We start from the raw sequence: 23,976 nt of genomic DNA, 5'->3' as shown, positions 1-23,976 counted from the left end.
AGGGGAGCTTTGGGGAATGAATTCGTAGTCCAGGTGATGGCCTGAGGGAAATTGTGCCTTTCAGACAAGCAATGTCCTCTGGCATGAACAGACATAATTCTCTCTGTCTCCCAGCCCACCGGCTCAGTTCCTAAGGCAGACAATTGTTGTGGAGTTCAGCAGTTGCTGGAAATCTTGACCATTAAAAAATACATTCTGTTTGCCAGTGTTCATGGTAAATGGGACACTGTAGTATGAGCTCTTTCTCTACTAAACAAGAGGAGAAGTCTTATAAAATTATAGAAGACAAGCTTCCTTGGAGAGGAAAATATAATGTAAAGAGCCATGCTTAGAGCCTACTAGAAAACAGCTGTATTTTTATTCTACGCTAATAGCTATAAAAATACAGTTCATTCTTTGATAATAATACGATTAAACTACTTAATTACATATCCTGAAGCAGTGAGAAGCTTTTAAACATTAGTAGTTGATTTCCTTGCTAATAGCCTGGCATTTTTGATACCCTGAGCCTTCAGGGCTGGCAGCCCACACTTATGCCCATTCCATCCTATGCAAGGTGCTCACCTGTGAAGGCCTCCAGCAAAAGTTCATGCTGGAGCTTTGTGCCACAGCAAGGACAGCTGGAAAGAAACTGTAACTGGGATATCAACCCCCTGCATAATATCCTTTCTATTCTCACACCTTGTCAGACTTTGGAATGTGCTTGATATGACTCTGGAGCAAATGAAGCAAACCCAGCTACTTCTGTGGCGTGTCAAGTGGAGAGACAGACCTGCTGTTTTGATTTTTGCATCAAAGCTGAGTTTTATGACATGGAAGGAAAATGTGCAGAACTCTGCCTCTATTTTTAGTACAAATGAAAGTTACTCGGGACTTAAATAACAGCATTTGGAGTTGTGATAGTATGAGATCAAAGTTTTTTGACTTTGCCAGTCAAGATGCTGACTCAGGGACGTTTTTCACTTCATCAGTTTTCACCTTCCCAGTGAATAAGAACAGCCAGAGCCAGTGTGTGATGTTTGCATCACAGTATAATGCAGTCTGTGTCTCTCTCTTTGAATATCACTAATGTAAAAAGTTTAAAAGACCTGAATCTTTGTTCGGATGCTCCTGCATATTTTTAAGTGTCTGAAGCAGAAATGTGAAGTAAAAAGGAAGGAAAGGGAGATAATTGGGTGCTAGTGCAATATAGAAGTATATCAAGATCTTTTGATGTGAAAGCAGATAATCCAACTAATTACAGATAAAAATCAAACACAACACATCCATGCATTTTCCTAGAATAAACTACATTAATTCTCAAGTTTTGGGTTTTAGCATTTACATGCCTTCCTTTAAGCTACTAATGCTGCTTTGTGGCCCAGCTGTCTCATGTAAAGTACAGTGTCTGCTCCTCTTTGGAAGTCTTAGAAATAATCATGCTAAAAAGAAAAACAGTTGTCTGAATTTTGGAAAGTTTCCAAAATATTGCTCTTGAGAAACTCAATATGAATTGTTAGACACATTTAAGGCCTTTTTTGTTCTTGTTTATGTCATTTAATACCTTTGAAGATGATGAGAATTGGTTAATCTCTGTTCGAATGATTACTAGAATCCTCTGGGAAAAATGGCTGATTTCGCCTATAATGTCACATTTACTAGACATAGCATGTTCGTTCCTTTTCAAACTTATATAAATTTCACTGAAACACATGAACCGTTTGCTCCCATCAATAAAAATGCTCTAACAAATGACCCAGGCGTCTCTGCCCCGGGCTCCTTTCCCGCTGCCCGGGCTGAGGGCGAGGCACCAGGTGGGGCTGTGACAAACGGAACCAGCTCTTTGTCAGAACTGCTTCCTGCCGTGACTCTGCACAATAAACCTGTTCCTTCTGAGGAGGTTTTAATTCTTTAAAGAGGGTAAGCTCCCGCAGCAGCAGAGCGGGTTCCCGAGCAGCCAAGCGGGGGCTGCCCGGGGCAGGGCTCGGCCGGGAGAGGTTCCCGCGTCCCCTCAGCGCGACCGTGACACCCGTGAGGGGCCGCTCGCGGGCACGTGACGTCACCGCGCGGCCGCGCGTTGCCAGGCGACCGCCACGTCCCGCTGCGAGATGGCGCCTCTGAGAGACCCCGCCCCTCCAGGAAACGCACACTGCCATTGGTCGCCTGCTTGGCCAATCAGCTCGCCAGGCGCGTTCCCGCGACCATGCGCGCCTGCTTTCAAACAATCAGCGGGGGTGGGCCGGCCCTGCCGCGCAGCTGGGAGGGCTCTGGCCGTCGGTTGGTGTTCGGCGCTGTCACTCAGCGCGGCTCAGGGGGACTCTGGCCGCCGGTTGGTGCCCGGCGCTGTCAATCAGCGCGGCGGGCGCGGGCCGGGTGTGATGCGGAAGAGCGCTGGGCCCGCGTCGGTGGTGGCTGGGGAGGCGGGTGGCCCCGGGGCCTCAGGTGGGTTCCGCTGTTCGGCTCCGCTTTGCCGCCGTTCCTGGCCCTGGAGGCCCCGCGGGAGGTGCGCTGAACAACGGCAGCATCGCCCCCGCCGGCCCCGCGCCGCCGTCTGAGCGGGCGGAGGTGGGGGCGGCCGAGCTCTCCCCGCGCCCCTGGAGCTGACCCGGCCCGTCCAGGTCCGGCTGTGCGGGGCAGGTCACGGCTCTGGCGGCTGTGCACCCTCGTCCGGCTGCCTGCGCTCCCGGGGCTGGGGAGGGCCCTAAGGAAAGGGGACAGGGCCGGTGGTCGTGTACAGCTGGTGCGGTGTGGGGGAAGGAGGTGCCTCAGAGCCTGCTGTGGGAGGGGGTGCACAGAGAGAAGAGTAGCGTTGTGAGGCCTCCTGCAGCTCCACTGGAGAGTTTCCTTGGACAGCAGTGGGCAAGAGCATCCTTTAAACGTGATGAAGTGACTTTTAACTTGGGAATAATGCTCTTGTAATGTTGCATAACACCAGGTGAAGACTAGTATGTACTGCACCTGTGTGCCCAAACAAGTGTTTCTTGAACAGGGAGTAGCTTATCTTGTAACCAAAGGTGGACCAGCACTTATACAGAGTAGCTTCGTGTGAACACACCGCTTCGTATATACAAGCCCTTGGGAGTCAAGACTCTCTTCGTTAAGCAGTGAAATCTGCAACTGATGTGATACTTTTCAGATTTCTGTGATAATTTTCCTATTTTTCCTTTTGGAGCTGTTATCCAAATGCACAAGGAACAGCATACTTTCAGTTTTTTACATGAAATGTAGTTAGTATCTAGAAGGCTACAAAGCAAGATGTAGAAATGGACATAGCTATCTTCATAGATCACATCATATGTATACTGTACAATACTAGAACCTGCAGAAAATAATGTTTGGTTGTAAGTGAACTTTAGAAATTATATAATGTCAGCCTATGAAAAGCCCAAATACTTGTTTTAAATGCTAAATTCTTGGAAGTGAGTAGGCTTGGACATGTGAGAAACAAGTAAGTAATGTGCAATGGCTGTTTAAAAAATTATATTTTTGTGCTAGGTAATTCAGATGATGAGGGTGGTGCTTTTTGATTCCTCTTGTATTTTACTCACATGTGATGTTTTCCTGTCCTGTGGTAGGTTTTGCTGGATACACAAAATCCATATTAGAAAACAATGTCCCTTGACTTTGATAGTGGAGCTCTACAAACTCAACATGATGATGAAGACTATGACCAAGAAGATTATGCAAGAGAACAAGAGGTGAAAAAGAACTAAGTCATTTAATCTGAAGGCTTGCGATTTTAGCTTCTTTTTACCTTTTCAGTGCTTAGAAAGAAAGAAAAAGGTTTATGTAGTCTGGTAAGAACAAAAGAGGGTGCAGACTGCCACTCTTGAAAAGCATAAGTAGTAAAGTTCAGGTGTGTTTTTCTCTGTTTGTGTCCAATTGCTTGGTCCAGAGCAGAGCACTAATCATTGCAGTGATGACTTCTTGAACATAGTGATACTGACTGGCAAGTTCTTATCTGGATTTCCATCCAGTCTTCTTAGAAAGAGTATATTTTGAATGTTCACTACTTCTCTTGCCTGGAATTTACAAAGGAAAAACCCTGACATGGTCAATTTGCAGTATAAGTCTTGTTGTGAATTCTTCCTTGAAGGAAGAAAACCAGGATTTCGTGCAAGTGACCTACTTTGCCACTGTTTTTGGACTGAACTGGTATTAATTTTCCTGAAGCGCATATAATAAATGTTGTTTGTTCTGTTTCAGTTGCAACAATTGTTGACAGACCTTCCCCATGATATGCTGGAGGACAGTGGAGACCAACTCTCCAGTTACTCAGACTGCAGCATTCAGGAAGCTGAGGAGCAGTAAGGCATTTGGCACCATCTTTTTGTTATTTATGTTGTGCTTTCAAGAATAGAGCAAATGAGGTGTGTAAAAGCAATCCAAGTAAAAGGGGAGCTATAGTGCAATTTGCAATAAACTAGATGTGCCTTAATTTCAGAAAAGATGGTTTGTTTTTTTTTCCCCTGAAGTTATTAGTACATAGTTAAGCTGCTTGTGTCTCCCTAGGTCACATGAGCCTGGGAAGATTGATGGAAGGTGGAACGATCATCCATTGTTAAATGATCCTCCAAATGTAAGCTTGTATGGGCAGGGATGTAATTAATGCTTCTTCCTAATAGCATGCTAAATATTGTTTAAATTCATTAGAGAAATACATATAGGTGATGTGTTTTGGAAGTCATTTGAAGTATTTCTAACTTTGGGGCTGGTAACCTCAGAAAAAGGAGGGTGAGGTGAAATCTGAGTTTTGATAGAGCAGTTCTAAGCCTGATATCCATTCATAGGGCTATGAACAAGGACAAAATCTGTACCCTGAACAATTCTTGTGTGATTAACAAACTAATCATGTTGAAAAACATGGGAAGAATTGGAATGGCCTACATAATGATGAAGAGAAGAAACATTTATATGATGTTAAAGAAGGTTACTGTGACCAGGATGGCTGAAATGGTCCTGATGATGTGTATCTTGGTAGAGATGGGTTTAACTCTCCAAGCTGCTACCAAGAGAACAATGTGTATCATCTTCCTGAAAACTTCAGGCCTTATACAAATGGCCATAAACCAGAATTTAGCAATCAGCAAAATAAAATAATAATTTTTTCAGATGATCCAAAGGAACATCTTAACGTATTTTAGAAGCTGGCACATTTTTCTGTCTCTTGGCAAATTTCCACAGGTCTTTAGCTATTGGTAGTAATATTTCTAAATGCCTTCAGTCTCTTACAGTCAGTTCAAACAGTGATGAGAGGCTTCTGTAGCCTATTTAAAAAACCCAAAATGTTAATAACTGAATTTTCATATGTTCATATTATGATTTTTTTTTTCTTTTTTCTGTTGCCTTGGTAGAATTCCATGAAGTAGAATGAATATGATTCACTTAGGTGTGTGCTTAGTCTATTTAAGTTAACACTTCACCACTTTTCGAAGGTGGAAGCTTTCATGAAAAATTCTACCATGCTTAAATGGTGTGCTGAATTGCAGCCTGAAAATGAAGAGCTACTAGAACTCTTCTTAATGCCAACCTGTAAAATGAAAAATATTTTCACTGAGCAAGACTACAGTCGTGGTTTTAATTTATTTCCTCTTTTGTATATATTGTCACAACAGCAATTTGTTGCATCTGATGTTGTCAATGGCCAATCACCAGAATCTTACAAAGTGACTTATAAACCATACCAAAATGGCATTCATCAAAATATTCCAGGAATCCAAGAAGGAAACAGAAGAAATGAAGTGTTTGAAGATTTGCAACATGAATTCTTGGGCAATGATGAAAGTAAGTGTTTGGTGCTTAGACTTGAAATAAACTTGGATAAAAAGTTCACTGGAAATCAGTGATAGAAAACATGTTGATTTCAGTAGTTTTTCGATAAGAGGACAACTAAAAGTATGTTGAAGTATATAATCCTTTATATCTAGAAATTATCTCTTTTTGCTCAGGGTATGTGAGTTTCAGGCATTGAAAATCTAGTTTTGACTTATGAAGCTAAAAAATTATTTCTGATGGCTTGATGTCAAACTGTTGATGCTTTGTCTCCTTCCATAATATTGGAAAATAACAACTCACTGTACCTTAGGAAGTGTCTCTGAGTGATGTCACATTGGGCTTTTCTGTTAGATACACTGCAAATGACAGAACTGGTTTGTTAGACAGGTTGTAAATTTGTAGTGACCACAGGTCTGTGAGTTCACAGCATGTAAACTTTTATCTGGGCTTGCTGTTAGGTTGGAATGGTAGTTTGCACAATCCTTCATCCATTGCTGCCAGAGCAATTTGTGTGATGGGAATCAAATGTGGATTTAAAAAAAGATTTTGTGCACCAGCAATGAACTTAGAACTATTAAAAATATATTTTGGAGCAGGAATTACAGCAATGACTTTCTTGGTATCTGTGCTGACTTGTCTGCATGCTGTTTGAAACTTGGCAGATTCTTCAGAAAATATGCAGATTCTTCAACTTCAAGTTCTAAATAAAGCAAGGGAAAGACAACTGGAAGAACTTAATGAAAAGCTAGAAAAGAGTGCACAGCAGATTAGGTTTTTGAATCATCAGCTTTCAATGGTCAAAGGTAAAATGTTTTATTCTAATTCTTTTATTCAGATTTTATTCATATCTAGCAACTTTTTAATGCTGAGATTGATTTAGAAAGTGTCTTTGAAGACACTTCTGTAAATATTTATCATACTTATAAACTTGGTTTGGGTCTACATGCACCTAACCCTCTTCCCCCAAACATTTTTCTAAGTAAAAATCTCTGGATTGGTGCCTGACAGCATAACTGTTGTAACTTTTCCTGTATTTTCAAGACCACTGTTGTTTTCCAGAGTCCCCATGTGTCAGGCATCACAAATGTATGGAAAAGTGAGAAGTTTGCCAAAGTAGTCTTTTAAAAGTCAGGGAGAAAAAAAAAGTCAACACCAAAACACCCAAACTCCAATAGGAGAAGTGGACATCTATGAAAAAAAAGTTTGGTTTTTTTGGTGCTCTCTGATTTAACAGGCTATTTCATAGACTGTATGTAGAGAAAATCTCTTTCAAAAATTATAAAATCTGTGCCAGACTGATGATTGTTTTAGTTTCCCATTTCTTTGGGAGCAAACAAAAAAAAGTAGTAAACTTAGAGAATTAAGACTATAGATTTTTCGAATGCAAAAGAAGCAAAGGAGAGAGAAAAGTTCAACTGTCAACCATTTGGCTGTTCTTCTAGAGGACTCCCTTTAAGTGGTGTAAGGGAGGATGTGAGGTCCTCCTGCTGCCAGGATGAGGCTTGTACCTTGTACCCTACTGGAGACAGTGTATTGGAGTGCTCCCTGCTGCCAGGAGGAGACAGTGGCTGCTGGATGAGACTGAATGTTTTTGTTCAGTCTTCTCTTGTTGTCCATAGTATGAGGCAGAGTGAATGGTTCTGTAGAGCATGTACTCAACAGTTGTGTTGCATGAAGTTCTTGGGTGGTTGGCCATGGTTCTCACACAGTTATGTCTCTTTCTTCAGATGAAAAGGATGGTTTGGCTCTTAGTCTTCATGAGTCTCAGAAACTCTATCAGAATGGAAAGGAACGGGAAATGCATCTTGAAGGTCAAATCAAGGCCCTTGAAGCTCAAATTCAGACTCTTACTACCAATGAGGAGCAGGTACTGTAAATATTTTTAGACTGTTTACTATGGAAGACCTCTACAGATAAATGTGTGGTGCATTTGCATTAAGCAGAAGTGCTTGTCTTTTGAAATGCTGGTCATGATCTTTGCAAAAGCTAAATACATGATAGATGGATAGGATTCATTGGTTGAAAATACTGTGTATGAAAACACAAGCATTATCTGAGACTTGTGGCAACTCTTGCACAAAAAAAAATTGAACTGATGTACTCAATATTGGAGCAACAGTGACATGCATGTAACTAGGAACTACTGTAATACCATTTGATCCTACAGCTGCTGAAGCAATCCAAAGTGGCAGAGGTGGCCATGGAGAGCATGCAAAAGCAGCTGTTGGAACTTCAGCGATCAGACGCCCTCCAGCGAGCCAGAGAACAACACGAGGCCATCATTTCTGCACTCAAGCAGAAGTATGAGCAGCAAGTATTGTCATTAGAGCAGAAACTTGATACTACACAATCTGCACTCCGAGAGCAGGTGAGAAGTTATTTTAGGATGCTGAGTACTGGTCTAGAGAGAGTGTAGAGCTCTCTATGTTTCCCAAACTGTATTTCTTGACCTACAATTCTAATAACTCCTTCTGGAAGCTGCTAAGAAAATGGAAAGTCTCAGCATTATGAAGCCCATGTGTTATGTTTTCATAAACATCTCCAGGCAGTTGCAAGTTCAAATTGTGAGTTTGCAGAGGAGGCAGGAATTCATTGTCTTAGTTGCTCTCCTGAGCTTTCCTTCTGTGCACCATCTTTTTTTGAAAGAGTTCTGCAAATAACTCTGGGAAAGAAAAGGACTAATTAAGAAGTAATGTGAGAAAAAAAAACAAGAAACTTTTTATTGAGCAGTCTGTTACCACGATTTGGTCTCAAAATGCTGAAGGATGACTAACCACTCAACAATGACTTTATTTTAGAAGTAAGGATTTAAAAGTAGAGGAGGAGTAAAAGGCTGCTTTTCAGATGGAGTTTGATATAGATTGTGTCATATGGTTGTACAGCTTACTGAAATTATTCTACTTGATATGTCATAAGAATCAATTCCACTATTAGTAACATTCAAGCAATATATTCCAGGCAGATCTTAATAAATTTTCCTCTTATTTCACATGAAGAAAATAAAATTAAATTTCTGTGATTCTTGTCTCAACATATGGAAATAGATGGGTTGTATACTTGGAAAGGCAGCTGGTACTTGCTTCTAAACAAAACGCGCTGCTACATTTTTGTCTGTTAGTGCAACAGAATGTTGCAACTACAACTTTGCCTCTATTGTAAAATACATGGTAGCATAAAGAGGACGTTTTGGGAGAAGATAGAAAAGTCAAAAGGTGTAAATACAAGGTACTGTGCCTCCCAGGTCTGTGTAGGTAACTAAGTAATGCCATATAAATGTCCGCTTTGTATATCCAGTGAAAAAGAAACTACAGTTCCTCTTTTACTGAGTATTGGCACTTGCTAGCTTGGCTTAAACTCAGTTAAAATAAACTGACTTAAGCTCTGGCTTGATATAATGTAAAGGCTTGATTTTTTTTTTTTTTTCCCCTGCAATAGACTAAGTGTACGTGATTAATTACAGGAGATAATCTGATGTGCTGAAAAGTAACTGCTCTAGGAAATATGAAATGATTCTCATCCATGTATGTTTATATATGAGTACAATTACTGCCTCCCAGTGAAAACAGAACTTTGGTGCTGTAAGAAGTCACTTGTCAGCCAAGGATAGTGTTTGATCTGTGATTGATTTAACTGCCCTCTACCCCTTTAGTTATCAGATTATTTTTTTTTTCTCCTTTATCCTGTATATATTGACTTTATCTGTATCTGAAACTGTTCTGGATGGTTAAACGTTTGTAAAACAAGTAAAAATACTCTCTTTCTAGAAAGAGCTTTGCAAAAATCTAGGAGAACATGTTAAGCAACTTGAAAAGTTGCTGGAAGAAACCAAATGTGAAAAAACTGAAATAATAAATCGACTGACAAGAAGCCTAGAAGAAAGCCAGAAGCAATGTGCAAATTTACTGCAAACAGGTCAGCTATTTACTCATACTATTACCTTTCCTTGCAGAAATGTCTTCAGTTTTTCTAAATATGGAATTGCATATTGAAGTTTCTATGGAAGTGGAATCAACATCAATCTAATTGTGTTCTAGACTGTTTCCTATGCAGTAGATTAGTCAGACTTAAAGTTAAGTCTAGACTAAGATGTAAAAACCAAATAGAAATAAAAGCAAACACCATCTCCAGACCCCAAACAACAGTGATTAAAGTGTTTTCATATGTATTTTGTGCTGCATATGTATAAACTTTGTTTCATACTAAACAGGGTTTGGATGCAAGTTAATTTTGTATTAAGGTGCTCGACTTGAATTGCCATTCTGGATTCAAGTCTTGGTGAGAAGAACTGTTTTGGGAGCTGGAGGCTGATTCTTGGAAACCTGTATCATAGGAATAGATTGTGAAATGTTTTGCAGTTTGTGTGTTTGACTTTTGCCTACCTTCACACATTGAAGTCTTTTGATAGTAATGTATTTAGTAGCTGCTAGTGAGCTCAAGGAAATAGAAACAGTAATGCCTATTGCCAGAATCAACATTGCTATTTTTGACAGAGATCTTTCTTCAGATTGTGTAGACTTTCTTGCATATTTATGATTTGCTCTTTTTCTCCCTTTTCTTTCCTACAATAGGCTCAATGCAAGAGACAAATCAGTTACGGTTTCAATTGCAACAAGCTCAGTCTGCACAGATGATAAGCAACAACCTGAACAAGGCTTTGCAGGTCAATTTTATTGAATATTTTATGTTTTCATTTGATGGGAGGCATTATAACTAAGAGGCTGGTGTTTGAAACACTTCAAATTTTTGGAGCAAACAAGTACATCATCTTTACTACTTCCTCTCCCAGTGTTGCATGTTGGACTTTCTCCCTCCCCACCAATTAAATCACAGTGGGCAATTGTACTGGCACAAGTCTGATCTCATACTTCTGTCCAACCTGCTTTTGGGGAAAAAAAAAAAAGTAAGTTCAGTGTGCTGGGGGCCTCATAGCTTAATGAGGAGATACCATGTTCTGAAATTTATCTTTTGTCAGCAAAAGGGAATGCTAGAAAGTCCTCTGTAAAGCATGAGTGAAAGTCTGTTTCCAGTTCAGTTCATGTACTTGATTTAAATCTGTTGTCTTGGAAACTCTGAATCCTACTAAGTACTAGACTAATAGCTGTTTCTCCAGGTATGTACTTTCTTGTTGTCATCCATTTTGCTATACATGGACTGCAGGAATGCAGAAGAGCAGAAGAAATAGTACTGCATAGATGGACTGTAACCAGAACAATAGGGAATATTTCTTGTATATTTTAACAAATTTGTAGTTTTAAAACATGCTTTGCTAGAGATATTGGAAATGAAAAATGAAAGTATAAGTAAGTTAATGCTAGACAATTCAACTAAATACAGCTAAATATAACTATATTTAGAAGCAAGAGCTCCATGTATTTGTTTTCTTTGGAAGAATGGGCCTGATATGTTGGCTTGGAGTTTCTCTGGTTAGTGTAACTTTTTTTTCTGTCTCTTCCTTTCAGGAAGAATTAATGGAACTGAAAGAAGAAATAGCTTTGTATGAATCTGCTGCCAAGCTTGGAGTATTTTTGAATGATGCAGGTGGAGAGCAACATACGAGCCTGGGTGATTCCTATGTAGAACTGGGAATTAAAAAAATCACAGGGAAGAAGCCAAAATTCTGCAGGTATTGAGTGATTCTTGTTGAAAGAAAAATTTTAAATCCTCAAGAAATTATGCAAGTTATGTGTAAAAAGAGGGTTCTACTGGATCAACACATAAGTTTTTGATAGATATTTGAAATACTGCTTGTATTGCCAGGTAATCTGGGAAACAGAAAAATTGTACTAATACCATAAATTGGTTGCCTAATTGCTGTTTAATAAGTCTTCAGATTTTCTAGGGACTATATTGCTGTTCCTTGTATGCATTATATGAAGTATGTTAATTATATTAATGGATACTCTCTTTGCTCAAAGATTCCACATAGTTGCTTTAAGTTAAAGCTGTCTTTTACATCGACCAGTTGAGTTGTTTCAAAACTCTTCACATGGTGTGAGAATGAATCTTTTGAGGAAACAGCTGAATTAACAAGTTCTCTGTAAATTAATTGCTACTTGATGAAAAGGCTTTGATATTCATGTCCTCTTACGCTTTTTACTATCACATCTTTGACATCCTGGTATTTCTGGTAGCATTAGTTGCTCTTCTCTTTCCTACCACTGCCTTTCAGATGAATGTCTTTTGTCTTTTAAATACTCAACTGGTTATGTCTTTCCTGATAGTGCAATACAGAACAGAGACATGGATAAAGAACTCTCTAAAGATGAAATTATTGTAGAATTAAAAGCTGAGCTGGAACGTTTATTAAGCAGTAATAAAATGAAGAGAAACCAGATAACTCAACTACAAAGTAGTCTTAAAGATTGCCAGAAGACGCTAGAGGAATACAAGCAGCTGAAAGCAGAAAAAGCATTAAGAGATTCAGAGGTTTGTTCTTTTATACTTCTTTAAAAGTCAAGTATTCCTGGTTTTTGGTGAACAAAACCAACATTTAAACTTCTTATGAGAATAGATCAAAAATTTATGCATAGCTGAGTATTCACAGCAACTCTAGATTTGTGTATTTGGTTGAAAAGAAAACAGCTAAATAGCAGAACCTGGGCAGCATATGAATTATTAAGTGAGTCCTAATATGATGATTTATATGCTTGATAGTGCTTAGTGTCTGTCCTACTTTTGTTAGAAGTAAATTTCATTGGAAAAAGATGCTTTTCTTTAGCCAAAGGGACATTGTAATTTCTGCAGGAGAGCTGATAGTACCATTAGATTATACAAACAGGACATTTAACAGATTGCCTTCAGAGGGCCTTCACAGTGTGATTCAATCAACAAGGAATCTCCTTGATATTGCATCTCTCTTCACCCCATTATTGCCTTCCCTCTGCAGATTGATCAGACTTGCAGTGTCTGTACATGGTGACCTGGATGTGGGATAGGAATGCACTGTATGGGAGAAGTGTGCTCTCTATTGGATGACTGTTGTCATTCAGCTTGCAAACACAGCACTGAGAGTGTGCTTCTCCAAAGCTTCATCATACTGAGTTTTAAGAATTCATCTGGAATAGCAGTGACAACTGTGATCTTGCAGTGCAATAATTTCCTGGCTTTTTAATTTTAAGTACAATTTTTATTCGACAACTCTTAACTTTTTTAAGCATTAACTACTAAATCATTTATATCTTGAAAGATATTACCTTAATTGTATTTATTTTTAGCCCATCACAAATTTGAGGGATGCTTCTGACAATCTAAAGGAAGAAGTTCTGAGACTCAAAAAGGCTAATGAAGCTTTGCTACAGGAAGTTGAGGTAAGACAGAGATGCTGCTTACCACTACAGGAAAAAAAAATTCACAAAACCCCCCACCCTGTGCTAAAACCTGTGATTAGAAAAGGTTCTTACACTTCTATATTACTTGACCCTTGTTTGTGCAGGCCCATGCTTCAACTATTGAGGAACTGAAGGAAAATGAGGAAAACCTGAAAAGCTTAAATCAAGACCTCTGTTGTCAGATGAGAAAGATGGTTGAGGATTTTGATCATGATAAGCAAGAAGCCATTGACAGGTAAGTCTGTTAACTTAATTTAGTTTAATTTGTGGGTTTTCACCCTGCACACATAATCTTGTTCCAGCTGACAGGTACAAGAGGAGATCGATGTTAGAAAAGTATTTTCTTACAGAGAAGTTGAACCTTGGTAGTTGAAATCAGGTAGTTATTTTTCCTTTCTTGAAATTGTAGGTGTGAAAGAACTTATCAGCAACATCATGAAGACACCAAAGCACATTTTGAGAAAGAGCTGATGGAGAGATTTGCTGTGGAAAAGCAGCAGCTTGTTCAAACTTCTGAAGAGACAATCTCGCAGTTAAAGTAAGACTTACCATTATTTCCTTTATTTCATGTTTTTTGTCTGACCTTCACTGCTAGTTACACTTATTTTAAAACTAGCTTGCTATCCTGTGAGGCCAATTGATAAATCAAGTAATCTGTCCTTTGAAGGGATAATATAGAGGAGCTGAACAAAGAGATTACTGCAGTGAAGGAATGTTACATTGGAGTTTGTCGGGAGAAGGACACCTTGGAAACTACTTTAAGACAGAAATTTCAGCAAGAGCAGCAGCTGAAGGAAGAGAAGGTACAAATGGAAATGCCTATAAACCATATAATTTCACACTGTTTTCAAGATGTAATGTTAATAAGTATGTTTAATTTTGTAAATGTTTGCGGAACATTTGGAAGAGGTGCCAGCTGTATCAGATAAGCTTATGCATATGACTTACTGGTTTTTAAATTAAGCTGGTGTTGTGTCCTGGGCTTTAAAATATTGTAGAAGTAACTTCCCAATAGCTTTTGTTTTCATGTAATGAGCTTCCATAATTTTGACTTCTGAGGATGCTTAGCAGTATGGAAGTTTACATTCAAAGACATTTTCAAAAAACACTGAATGATGATGCAAGTTTACTTCTTCCTATATAAGACTGATCTAAAAAATACTATAGTTTTTTAAAGTAGTAATGAATTCAGACTGATTTGATTAAAAACTTTGCTTTTCTGAAGATATCAGTGTGCAATGACTGAAGTAGATCAACTGTCTAGGTAAGCAAGTACAGCAAAAATGTGCAGCTCAAAGTATGAGGGGGGTAAAGATGCTTGATACAAAAACTTACTTTACAGCAATAGCCCATAATAACTTCTGATATAATATCTTGAAATACCTTTGTTGAGAGTTGAATCTCTTGTCTAGGTGTCATCAGTGCACAGCCTTTAGAGAGTTAATCATGTGTCTCATGCATTCTCATCACTTCGTACTGAAGCAACTGTTGTTTATTTATTTATTTTTGGTCTAGATCAAGAAGCAGCTACTAGAAGAAAAAGAAGTCTCCCTTAAACTTCTGAGGACTGAGCTTGAAGAGGAACACATCAGGTCTATGATAGCAGCAAAGAAGCAATGGCTGGAAGAAAAAAACCAGCAAGTTCAAGAGGAAGTTGCATTAGCCAAAGTTCACTGGGAAAAGGAAGAAAAAGAGGTGTGAAACTTAGATCAGGGAATTTCAATTTGTTTTGTTGTTTATTTTTAGAAACAGAACTTTAGATTTATGGGCTGTTATTCTGCCATTGGAAGTGGCTGTTAAGGATCTGTCATTTTAAAAGCCTGTGAAGAAGTCATTAGGTATTACGCATGTTTCATATTTTTAAAGAAACCCAAAATCTAGATCTTGCAGAGTAATGAAGAGAATACCCTGAATGTCACTGCTGGTAATATGCTGCAGTTTTCCACCCTGATGCTTGAGTGAAGGTTATGTTTTCTGTTGTTTCACTCGGGTATCATGTAGAAATCCTTTGTGTATCCTATCCCATAGAAAAAAGCTTTGATGAGCCACCGAAGTCTCTCCTCTCTGTGCATGGTTTTGTTCTTTCCCCATTAAGGAGGATCATTGGTGTAAACAGTGTTTGATTTGCTAAACACCAATGAAATCTATTTATTTAGATGCTGGGGAGATTTTCTTAAAAAATATTTTTTTCCTTAGAATAAAGAACAAGTCTTTGCCAAATTAGAAAGAGAATGGCAAAGTAGGCTGGAAGAAATGAGAAGAACTGTAGTTGAATGTAATGACTGCAGCTGCCAAACTGACCAAGTTACAGTTGTGGATGAAGTTCCAACTCAAGAGTTAGAAGGGACTGTTGAAGACCAGAGGCTGCAGATCCAGAAGGCTCTGAAAGAAAATACAGCCTCTGAAGAGGCCTTAAAAGAATTTGAATTAGAACTGGAAAATAAATACTGTAAAAATCTTGCCAGCCAGGTAACAACTAATTGTTCTCTCTGCCTGGAGTTTGTGAAACTGCTGTGTCCAATCAAGTCGCCTAAAAAAAAAAAAAAAAAAAAAAAAAAAAAAAAAAAAAAAAAAAAGTGGACTCCTCCACTGACTTTCTCTTAAATTTAGTATTGGTATTTGTGGTATTAGAAATAGCATTCTTTAAAAAGTTCTGAAAAAACTGTAGCATGTGGTTTGTTTTTCACACTGTTAAACAAGTTTTGCAGGAGTTTTGAACAGAACTGAGCAATACTGGCTCAGATTTTATACCATTTTGTTAAAAAATAAATTTAGTATTTTTAATTTTGGCACAATTTTTTGCATCAAGAAATGCATGAAATGCTGCTGGTCTGATTCTTTTGATTTCTGTAAACGTAGGCAATCCAAACTGAAGTCTGCTCTTGCACTGTTACATGAAAGTAACAATAACAATGTATTCAGTGTACCTACCTACCTACTGAAGCAGATTTTTTATCTGTTTAAAGGTAGATGCAGCTTTAACCCAAGCTCGTGCCAAGTGGCTGCAAGAGTACAAACTAAATTTAAAGACAGAACAAGAAAAATGGGAAAAGGAACACCAAAAGACTACAGCCAAGCAGGTAGCCCAAAATACTACTATATGTGTGTTGATAAACACTTAAGTCTTCCAAATTCCATATATTACTGAGGAATGAATGTAGACACAGGCACAGGGAGTTACTAAGGAGTCACACTTTCTCTTGTGTATTCTGCTCCACACCCATTTTTTTGCCTATATAGGTTTAATTTTTATTTTAAAAAAATGAAGAGATCTCCAATAGATTTATAATGACTGAGAGTTAAATTTTGTGTATCTATGAATGTGTGTATATATTTCTAATGACTGTGTTCTGTATTTGCCAGTTAGCGCTGGTTCTCTCAGCGGCCGAGGAGAAATGGAAGAAAGAGTATGAAAGTACCGAGAAATCTGGACTAAGAGTTAAAGAACTTGAAGAAAAGATAATTTCTCTGAGGAGGGAATTGGAGCTAAAGAAAGAGGAAATCCCTGCAGCTGTCAAAGCAGAAGTAGCAAAAGCCCGTGTGCAGTGGAACAAAGAAAAGCAAGAAGAAATTCTGCAGATACAAGAGCAAAATGAGAGAGACTACCAGTCGTTCTTAGATGATCATAGAAACAGAATTAAAGAGGTCCTTGCAACAGCCAAGGAGGACCTTGCAAAGCAGAAGAATGATCTCTCCATTCAGAAAGAAGCAGAAATAAAGATGTTACTAGATCAAAAGCAGCGAGAATGGGAGGCTCAGGAAGCCAAGAGACTGCAGGATGAAATTAATCAGTATGAGGAGAAGACTCTGGTTGAGCTGGAGTATTTGTTGAGTGAAATTCATGAAGAACTAGTCAAGTGCACACAGAGTAAACATTGTTGGAAGGACAAGTGTTTTGACTCTCATGTTCAATTAGCCAGTCAAGGCAAAGACAAACTGAAGGCTTGTTTACAAAAGGCCTATAGAACCACAGTCTGCACAATTCTGGAAAAGAAAGAGCGAGAATGGAAAGAGGTAATATTTCTGTAAATTATAACTGCCGATCAGACAAGGGATTTGAGAAGTCAGTCAAGCCTGTTTTCTCCCATGAAATATCCATGTAATTGTGAGAAACAGAAAATGCAACATTTGTGTTCATTGATAAGTGTACTCTAAACCTAAAAGGAGGCTACATCTACTATTAGCAAGTGAAAAGGGAAAGGATGTAGCTTTGACATCTTCAGTCTTTAAAGAAGAGAAAATTTAGGAATGTCATTTATGCAAACACTTGTAAATTAAGGAAATTTATCTATCTGCTTAAGATTGGGAGCCTGTTGAAGGCTCCTTGTAATCTCTTAGATGGGCTGTAATGACAGAACCCACCCCAGATTTTTGCATAGCTGCAAAATCCAGTTTGCAGTTGTGATTGGGTAGTGATTGTGGATTATGTTACACTTTTTTCCCTCTCTTTATACAAATAAAGATGAAAACAGTAAATCCTTTTTGCAAATTGCTTGCAGTAGGTCAGTTTGTCAGTTAGTCAGTTGTCTTGGGAATAAGAGTCTTGCCTATTTTATTGTGCCTCTAGGAAATCTTTTTCAGTGTGCCTGCCCAAATGAGGAAAGATGTCTTACCCTCTTCTAGAGGAGTTTGGGACTGAGTCAAATTGTGTCCCAAAGCCTTTGTTTCTGTTGATTTAGCAGATTCCTCTTATTACAAGCATAAGCACTGCAAGAAGTTTTTTGTTGTGGAGAACATCCCACCGGAAATGCCATTGCCACCCAGCATTTAATAGCTGGGGAATTATCTGAGAATAGGATAGACAAGACGGGATGTTACCATTTCTTTAGTGCCAATGTATTGCTGTTCAGCAAATGGGCCTTAAATGTTTCCATGTCACAAGTCTTGGCCACAATAGCAAAGAGAATCAGGAGCTTTATTCCTGTGTCTTATGCACCTTCTGCAGCAGAAATGAAATGTCCTTTGGTAAAGTGTTTAATATGCCTTTGAATCTCAAAACATTGGTTGGCTTGAACCACCCTATCTAGTGAATTCTTTTTAATTTCCTAGTAATGTTTTTTTCTGTTTAAAAAGTAAGTTATCTTCAGCTATTCAAAGACAGGGTATAGTTCGGCAATGTTAAGGTCTACTGACATTTCCAAACAATACTCAAGATAATCAGGCAATGCTGTTGCAATGATTTATGCGTAATAAAACTTCTACATCATAGAATAGATGTTTTCTTCATGATTTGACTTGTAATCTGTGGTTCTACTGCAGGTTTAAAGTTGCCTGTGTTAAAATTACTAAGGCTACTTGTTGGCCATGGTTGGTTGTGGTGTGGAACAGCTTTTTTGCTATGTTGGGTTTTAAGGAAGTGTTTTTCAATTGCAGAAATACGAAGAGCTGCTCAATAAGGCAAATAAAGCATCATACCCTTGCCCACAACATGGTGCAGGAGACGCTGGGGGTGTGGCAAGATCCCTTGTGTACAATGTTGGGCACCAAGCAGAAGCACAAAGGAGACTGAGAAGACAGACACCCTTGCAGGAAGCTGAAACAGACAAAGGTATTGGGTTTGATCTTAATCTGGCAGATTGCATATCATCAAATTAAGCTTGTTAGTAGCAGTCTTTAATAGTCAATGTCCTATTGATGACCCTGGTGAAAAGTTAGTTAATTAGTAAATATGTGGGTGATAGAGCAAGATACAGTTCTTCTGACTGTAAGGTCATTTAATATTAGCAATATTAAAGCTAAGTTAAAGTCACAAACTGCAACAAATGGTACTGGTCTCCAGTTTACTGATGTAATGCTAGACTTTGAGGTTTCATTTTATCAAATGCTAGTAGCTTTCTGCTTTTTGAAGCCACACTTCAGGAGGAAAGAAATAGCTGTCTCATCTGCTAGAGGTGTGTGTGTTCTTTGGGGGTTGTTAGCAGTAAAACTTCTGGAGTATGTAACAGTTCATATGCAAGGCAGTGTTGGCCATGAAAGGCAGGGCGGGTTAAACTAAGTTTTGTAAATGGATAAAAACTAGATTGGAGCTTCAAAGATTGAATTATACTGCTTGCTCTTGGCATTACACAAGACAAGGAATTCTGCATTCATGTAAAAGATACTATTGTGTTAAGAACTTGCTTGACCTGGCATGGTAGTCTTCTCTGGTTCTTTTTGTCAAGAATGTAGTTGAAAAAAGTGTGAATCCCTGGGTGGTGTTTCTCTCTTTTTTTTGTTTTTTCCCCTTCTTCCCTTTCCCCCCAGTTCCTGTGCCTAGTATGTACTTCAGCCCTGTAGCTCTTCCCAAGGCTGTCATGTGTGCTATGGCAAAACTGGAGCCACTGTAGATGGGAAAAACTTCATGGGAGGGACAGATGTCCCTGGGGCTTTCTGTTTAGTTTGAGTTCTTACGCAACTGAAAAACATAAAGCAACAAAACCCAAGAGAGTTTTTGGCTCTGTGCCTGTAGTGTAGCTTGAATTCCTTCAACACCAACATAACAAACAGTCTATTAACACAGAACAATACCAGCACTGCAGTGCTCCTGTCTCTAGAGCGCCCTGGCCTGGCTGTGGGGAGCAGCCATCGCTGTCCTGGAAGGAGCCCAGTCTTTGTGTATCCCTTAACCAGGCTCAGACGTGTGTGAGGCTTTCCAGCTGGGACAGTTTTCTTCAGCTGACTTCAAAAGACCCTTGCTTGGCTGTTGGTTAAAAAAAAACCAAACCTAAAAAAGTTTTAAAAGCATTTAACCTGCAAGTCTTTTTGCTGACTGGAGAACTCAGATCATCAGTGATGGAAGTGCATTGAAGCTGTGAGGGCTGTATGAGTTGATAGATGCTGCTGCACCTTCTGGAACAGCCTCTTGTGATGAGTTTAATTGGGCTAAAGTATTGCATACTTTCCAGTGAGAAGAGAACTGAGTGGAACATTGTAAATAGTTTGGGCTTGATTCTTTTTTTGGTCCCATTTTGATGTGTAACTTCTAGCAATTACTGTTGCAAGTCAGAAATGTACAAAAAGGAACCTTGGGTCTCAGGAAGATTTGTGCTGCAAGCGCTGCTGCCAGGAGCTTGAAAAAAAGAGAGACTGTGTGCCAGGACTTGAAAAGAGAGCTGGAGATGGCCCACAAACATCTTCAGCTTGCTGTGAAGGAATATGAGGCTAAGTCAGAGCAAATCCAAGGTTAAGATTGTTAGTCACCTAAAGACAACTTTGGTTCTCTCATCTGTTGGATCTGCTAATTTTCAGTGGATATTGGGGTTTTGGTTATTAACTTCAAAACAAACAAACAAAAAAAACCCCTCACCACAATAAAAGAACAAAACCAACCAAGTTTTATCTTATATCTTTATATATCGAAGCATGGTTGCTAACCCACAAATTAATAATTCTTTTTCAATGTTTATTGAAACCACCCTTGTTATTTTTTATCCTTGTTATTTTTATCCTTTCTCTCCAAGTATGCTTGATATCTCAGTTTAGTGTTAGTAATGGCATATGAAGGCTTTAAGCTTATTTTATTGCTGTATGAGGTGATTTTTATATTCAGATTTGGTTGAGTGTGTTGGGATCAATTCCTATCTGCTTGTTACTGCAACTAGTGATGCTTTGGGACATTGAGGTCTTGTACCAGAGCAGCAGTTATTACATAAACATATCTTGAACTTGAATTTAGAGAAATGGAGTGAATTATGGTTCATCTTTTTTCAATAGAAAATGAGATGGTTCCAGGAGCTCTAATTGAAGAAAACTCTGAGATGAAGACTAAACTGAAAGACCAGGGATCACCACCAAGGTATTTAGAAAACTAAATAAAATGATTTCTTATTCCGGGTAGACATAAGTTGATTTTTTTTGCAGTGTGATGTGTATGCATTTCAGGTCACTGTCAGGGGAAGGCATCTCAAAACCTTGTGCATCCTCTGACTCTGTGAAAGGTCTGGAAGAAATGCGTGCTCACTACATTAAAGCTTTGAACAAGATTAAGTGTAAGTACTAAAGTCTTAGCTAAAAATTTAGTGGAGGAAAACAAATTACTTTGTTGCTTCTTCCTTCAGCCAGCTTGGACAGGAATCTGACAACCAAATCACATGAGAAGTAAATTTTTCCATCTTACTAGAGTGACTGTGAGAAATGGAATTGTCACCCTAAATTTAACATGTATTGTGATGGGCAAAGCCTTGTTTTACCATCCTTGCTTTGTTGTACTGTAGTATGTCTTTTAAAGTGGTAAAGTGTATTTTGAGAACTGATCTTGTTTCTCCAGAAGAAAACCTACCTAGCCTGCAGCTTGTCCTGAGAGAAAATCTGCTTTTCTCTTGTGCTGTATCCTGCCTCCTGGCTTAGTCAGCAACCTTCTGGGTGAGGAGAAAGGATTAAGTGTAGCACCAGGTCTTACCTGAGTGCAGCAGGTAATTCTGGTTGCATGGCCATTGAAAAGTTTCTAGACCCATATTTTACCAACCAACATTCCTCCCAAATTCCTGTGCCTGCTTAAGATGCAGAATTAAACAACTGAATTCCTCTCTGATGCCTCATATTGACCTGCTGTGGTTTGCCCTGGCATTCATCCAGTGGGCAACAACTGGCACGAGGATTTGGTGGAATGTTGGCAGGTGAATCCACGTCCATGCTGACTTGTTCCAGGTCTGCTAGACAAATCCCAGTTTGTGGTGTTGGCTTTTTCCTCACTGTGGGGGAAAACTGGTACTAATGAAGCGTGTTTTTTAGGTGATATGCTTTGTTATATCCGTGAAAGCAAGGAACGAGCTGCTGAAATGATTAAAGTGGAGGTTTTAAGAGAGCGCCAAGAGACAGCACGGAAAATGCGCAAATACTACTTGACATGCCTTCAGCAACTGCTCACTGATAATGGGAAACATGAAGGGTAGGTTCAAGTATGTTTGGAAATGACTATTGGCTGTGCAAGAGGCGTGTGGATATTAGTCTGGTGTTTGTCCACCTTGGAGCAAACAGTGTCTGGCCTGAAGTCTTGCCAGGCTGCACGTTTTGGTGCCAGGTCACTGCTGAGCTGCCTGGCACACTGTCCTTTCAGTATTCTCTGACTCTCAGTAACATTGCCTTGAAGTAAAATGTAGAGTTGAATTACCTTTAAACTTGTTTTTGGTTTTGGTTTTTTTTTTCCCCATTGTGTTCTGCGATTCTTGACAGAGCTGAAAAGAAAATAATGGATGCTGCCAGTAAACTTGCTACAATGGCTAAAGGACTGGAAACACCTCTCCGGCACATTCCGCAACGCAAATCTGCCCGCCCAGGTGTGCTGGATTCTGTGCTCCTTCTCTTCTTGATCATGTTGATTTAATGCATGTAGTAATGAAAATGCTTTTCTTCCAGTATTAACATTCTCTTCAATTATCTATCTCTTTCCCTCCTCTCCTAGCTCTGCATTTAAATTCCGATCCTGGAGGTGAGTGCTCCAAAAGAGATTGTGTGCTTCGGACTAGGTCACACCAGATGGAAAGCAAATCATGTAGTGAAAGCAGTACTGAAAAAGCCACTGATAAAGTTGTCCAGAAGTGTGTTCCTCGTGACTTGAGGCAGCAGTTTGATGCAACATGGACCAGAACTCAACATGTGCTTTGTGAAACAGTGACTTCAGATATTCAGGACAGGAGTAATTCTCAAAATCTGGGTGGTGCTTCTAGAGGTGTTCTACCAGAATGTTATCCAAGTGAAGATGAAAGAAGAGAAAAATATGGCTCGGTTGCAAATACAAACAAAGGACCTTCGCGTGCTGCAGGTAATGGTGTTGGTCCTCCCTCTGCTGGTCAGGGAACACTACAGAATGTGCAAGTGCCCAGTGTTACAAATGGCCACAACAGCTCTGGGCCAACTCATCATAAGAGCAAGGATGGAAGAACAGGCTTGAAAGAAGATAGATGTATCCAATCATGTGGAAAATGGAAAACTAAGTCTAAGAGAACTCAGGAATTAGATTTTAAACATACTCCAGAAAGAGATGAAGGAAGCAGCAGTGAATGGAGTTCTGGGAATGGAAGCTCGCTTCTGGATTGTGGTGAAATGCCTCTCTTTTATCCTCAACAAAAAGCCAACACTATTGTTCCAGCAGAGACTGTGTACTGTGAAGAGTTTCCTCACATCAGGTCATTTTCCCTTGCAGATGAAAATGTTAGTTCTTGGAGAGACATTTCTAGTGGCAGTGGCAAGATTCTCAGTACAAAAAGCAGCACAAAAGTTTACAGCAGAGGCCAGCAGATAACAAACCCAGAGCATACTTCATTCCTTAACTCTTGACAAATCAAATTCAGCTGTCCTACAACTTGATGCAATATCAGATTCAAATGTAGGAAGATGCTGCAACAAATGCTTGGAGAAAAGTGGTGTGGGATCCCCATTCTCAGCAAGATAGTGGTTTTTAATTAGCCATTCTAACTTGAACCAATACCAGCATCCTTTTTTGAAGAAGAAAATTAACTTGATGTTTAAATAAAAGTGTGATGATTGAGGAAAACCTCTTCTACTGTGTCCATTTTGTGATCAATGTTACACTAACAAATTTTATCAAGTTACTTGAAATATTACTGCAGACTTTTATTTACCTTTGTAATAACACTTTCATAAATGTCTATAGTGCACTAGATACAAATTTATTAAATAGAATCTATTTTTATATTCAATTTAGCGTGCAGTGTTTATCTAAAACCAAGCTACTGTAACTTGTGGTCATTTTTTAAATGGTTATCAAAATTCCTTCAGAGTGTAATGAGAGATGAGTTTTGGGGTTTGTTTGAAGTTAGTATTTTAATTGACTTTTCCATTTTGAAGGACCTCCTGTAACCCTCTGTTTGTGTTCCCACAACAAAACCAAATATGCTTGCATTTTTCCATTAAATTATCATAACAAATTACATTTCAATTATTCTTTCCTTTGATA

At 39.0% G+C, this 23,976-nt stretch overlaps 1 protein-coding gene across 3 annotated transcripts; it reads left to right on the top strand.

Moving 5' to 3' along the window:
* Positions 1-2,350: 2,350 nt before the first annotated feature.
* Positions 2,351-23,542, top strand: CEP152 (centrosomal protein 152). 3 transcript variants are annotated; one of them, XM_083870563.1, is made up of 25 exons: positions 2,351-2,421; positions 3,555-3,677; positions 4,186-4,286; positions 4,492-4,558; positions 5,595-5,763; positions 6,417-6,557; positions 7,482-7,621; positions 7,922-8,122; positions 9,519-9,666; positions 10,323-10,414; positions 11,214-11,377; positions 11,976-12,180; positions 12,969-13,061; positions 13,187-13,317; positions 13,492-13,620; positions 13,750-13,885; positions 14,598-14,777; positions 16,049-16,162; positions 16,446-17,096; positions 18,456-18,630; positions 20,775-20,856; positions 20,943-21,049; positions 21,792-21,948; positions 22,233-22,336; positions 22,462-23,542. In XM_083870563.1, exons 2-25 carry the CDS (start codon positions 3,591-3,593, stop codon positions 23,334-23,336), a joined length of 4,449 nt encoding a protein of 1,482 aa, XP_083726689.1. In that variant the 5' UTR covers positions 2,351-2,421; positions 3,555-3,590; the 3' UTR covers positions 23,337-23,542. The 3 variants fall into 3 exon arrangements, with proteins under 3 accessions (XP_083726689.1, XP_083726688.1, XP_083726690.1); XM_083870562.1 differs by having other exon boundaries at positions 20,922-21,049; XM_083870564.1 differs by lacking the exon at positions 16,049-16,162 and having other exon boundaries at positions 20,922-21,049.
* The last annotated feature ends 434 nt before the right edge of the window (positions 23,543-23,976 follow it).

This window comes from Zosterops lateralis, assembly GCF_965231275.1.
Source record: "Zosterops lateralis genome assembly, chromosome: 13".
In the NCBI taxonomy this organism is placed as follows: domain Eukaryota; kingdom Metazoa; phylum Chordata; class Aves; order Passeriformes; family Zosteropidae; genus Zosterops; species Zosterops lateralis.
The sequence above is the reverse complement of the archived record's forward strand: the minus strand, read 5'-3'. Positions and strand labels throughout refer to the sequence as shown.

Excerpts from the sequence above, each read along its gene's own strand:
- CEP152 (XM_083870562.1), top strand. The coding sequence starts at position 3,591 with ATGTCCCTTGACTTTGATAGTGGAGCTCTACAAACTCAACATGATGAT. Across the intron at positions 12,181-12,968 it reads AAGCATTAAGAGATTCAGAG|CCCATCACAAATTTGAGGGA; the intron begins GTTTGTTCTTTT and ends ATTTATTTTTAG. Across the intron at positions 22,337-22,461 it reads ACGCAAATCTGCCCGCCCAG|CTCTGCATTTAAATTCCGAT; the intron begins GTGTGCTGGATT and ends CTCCTCTCCTAG.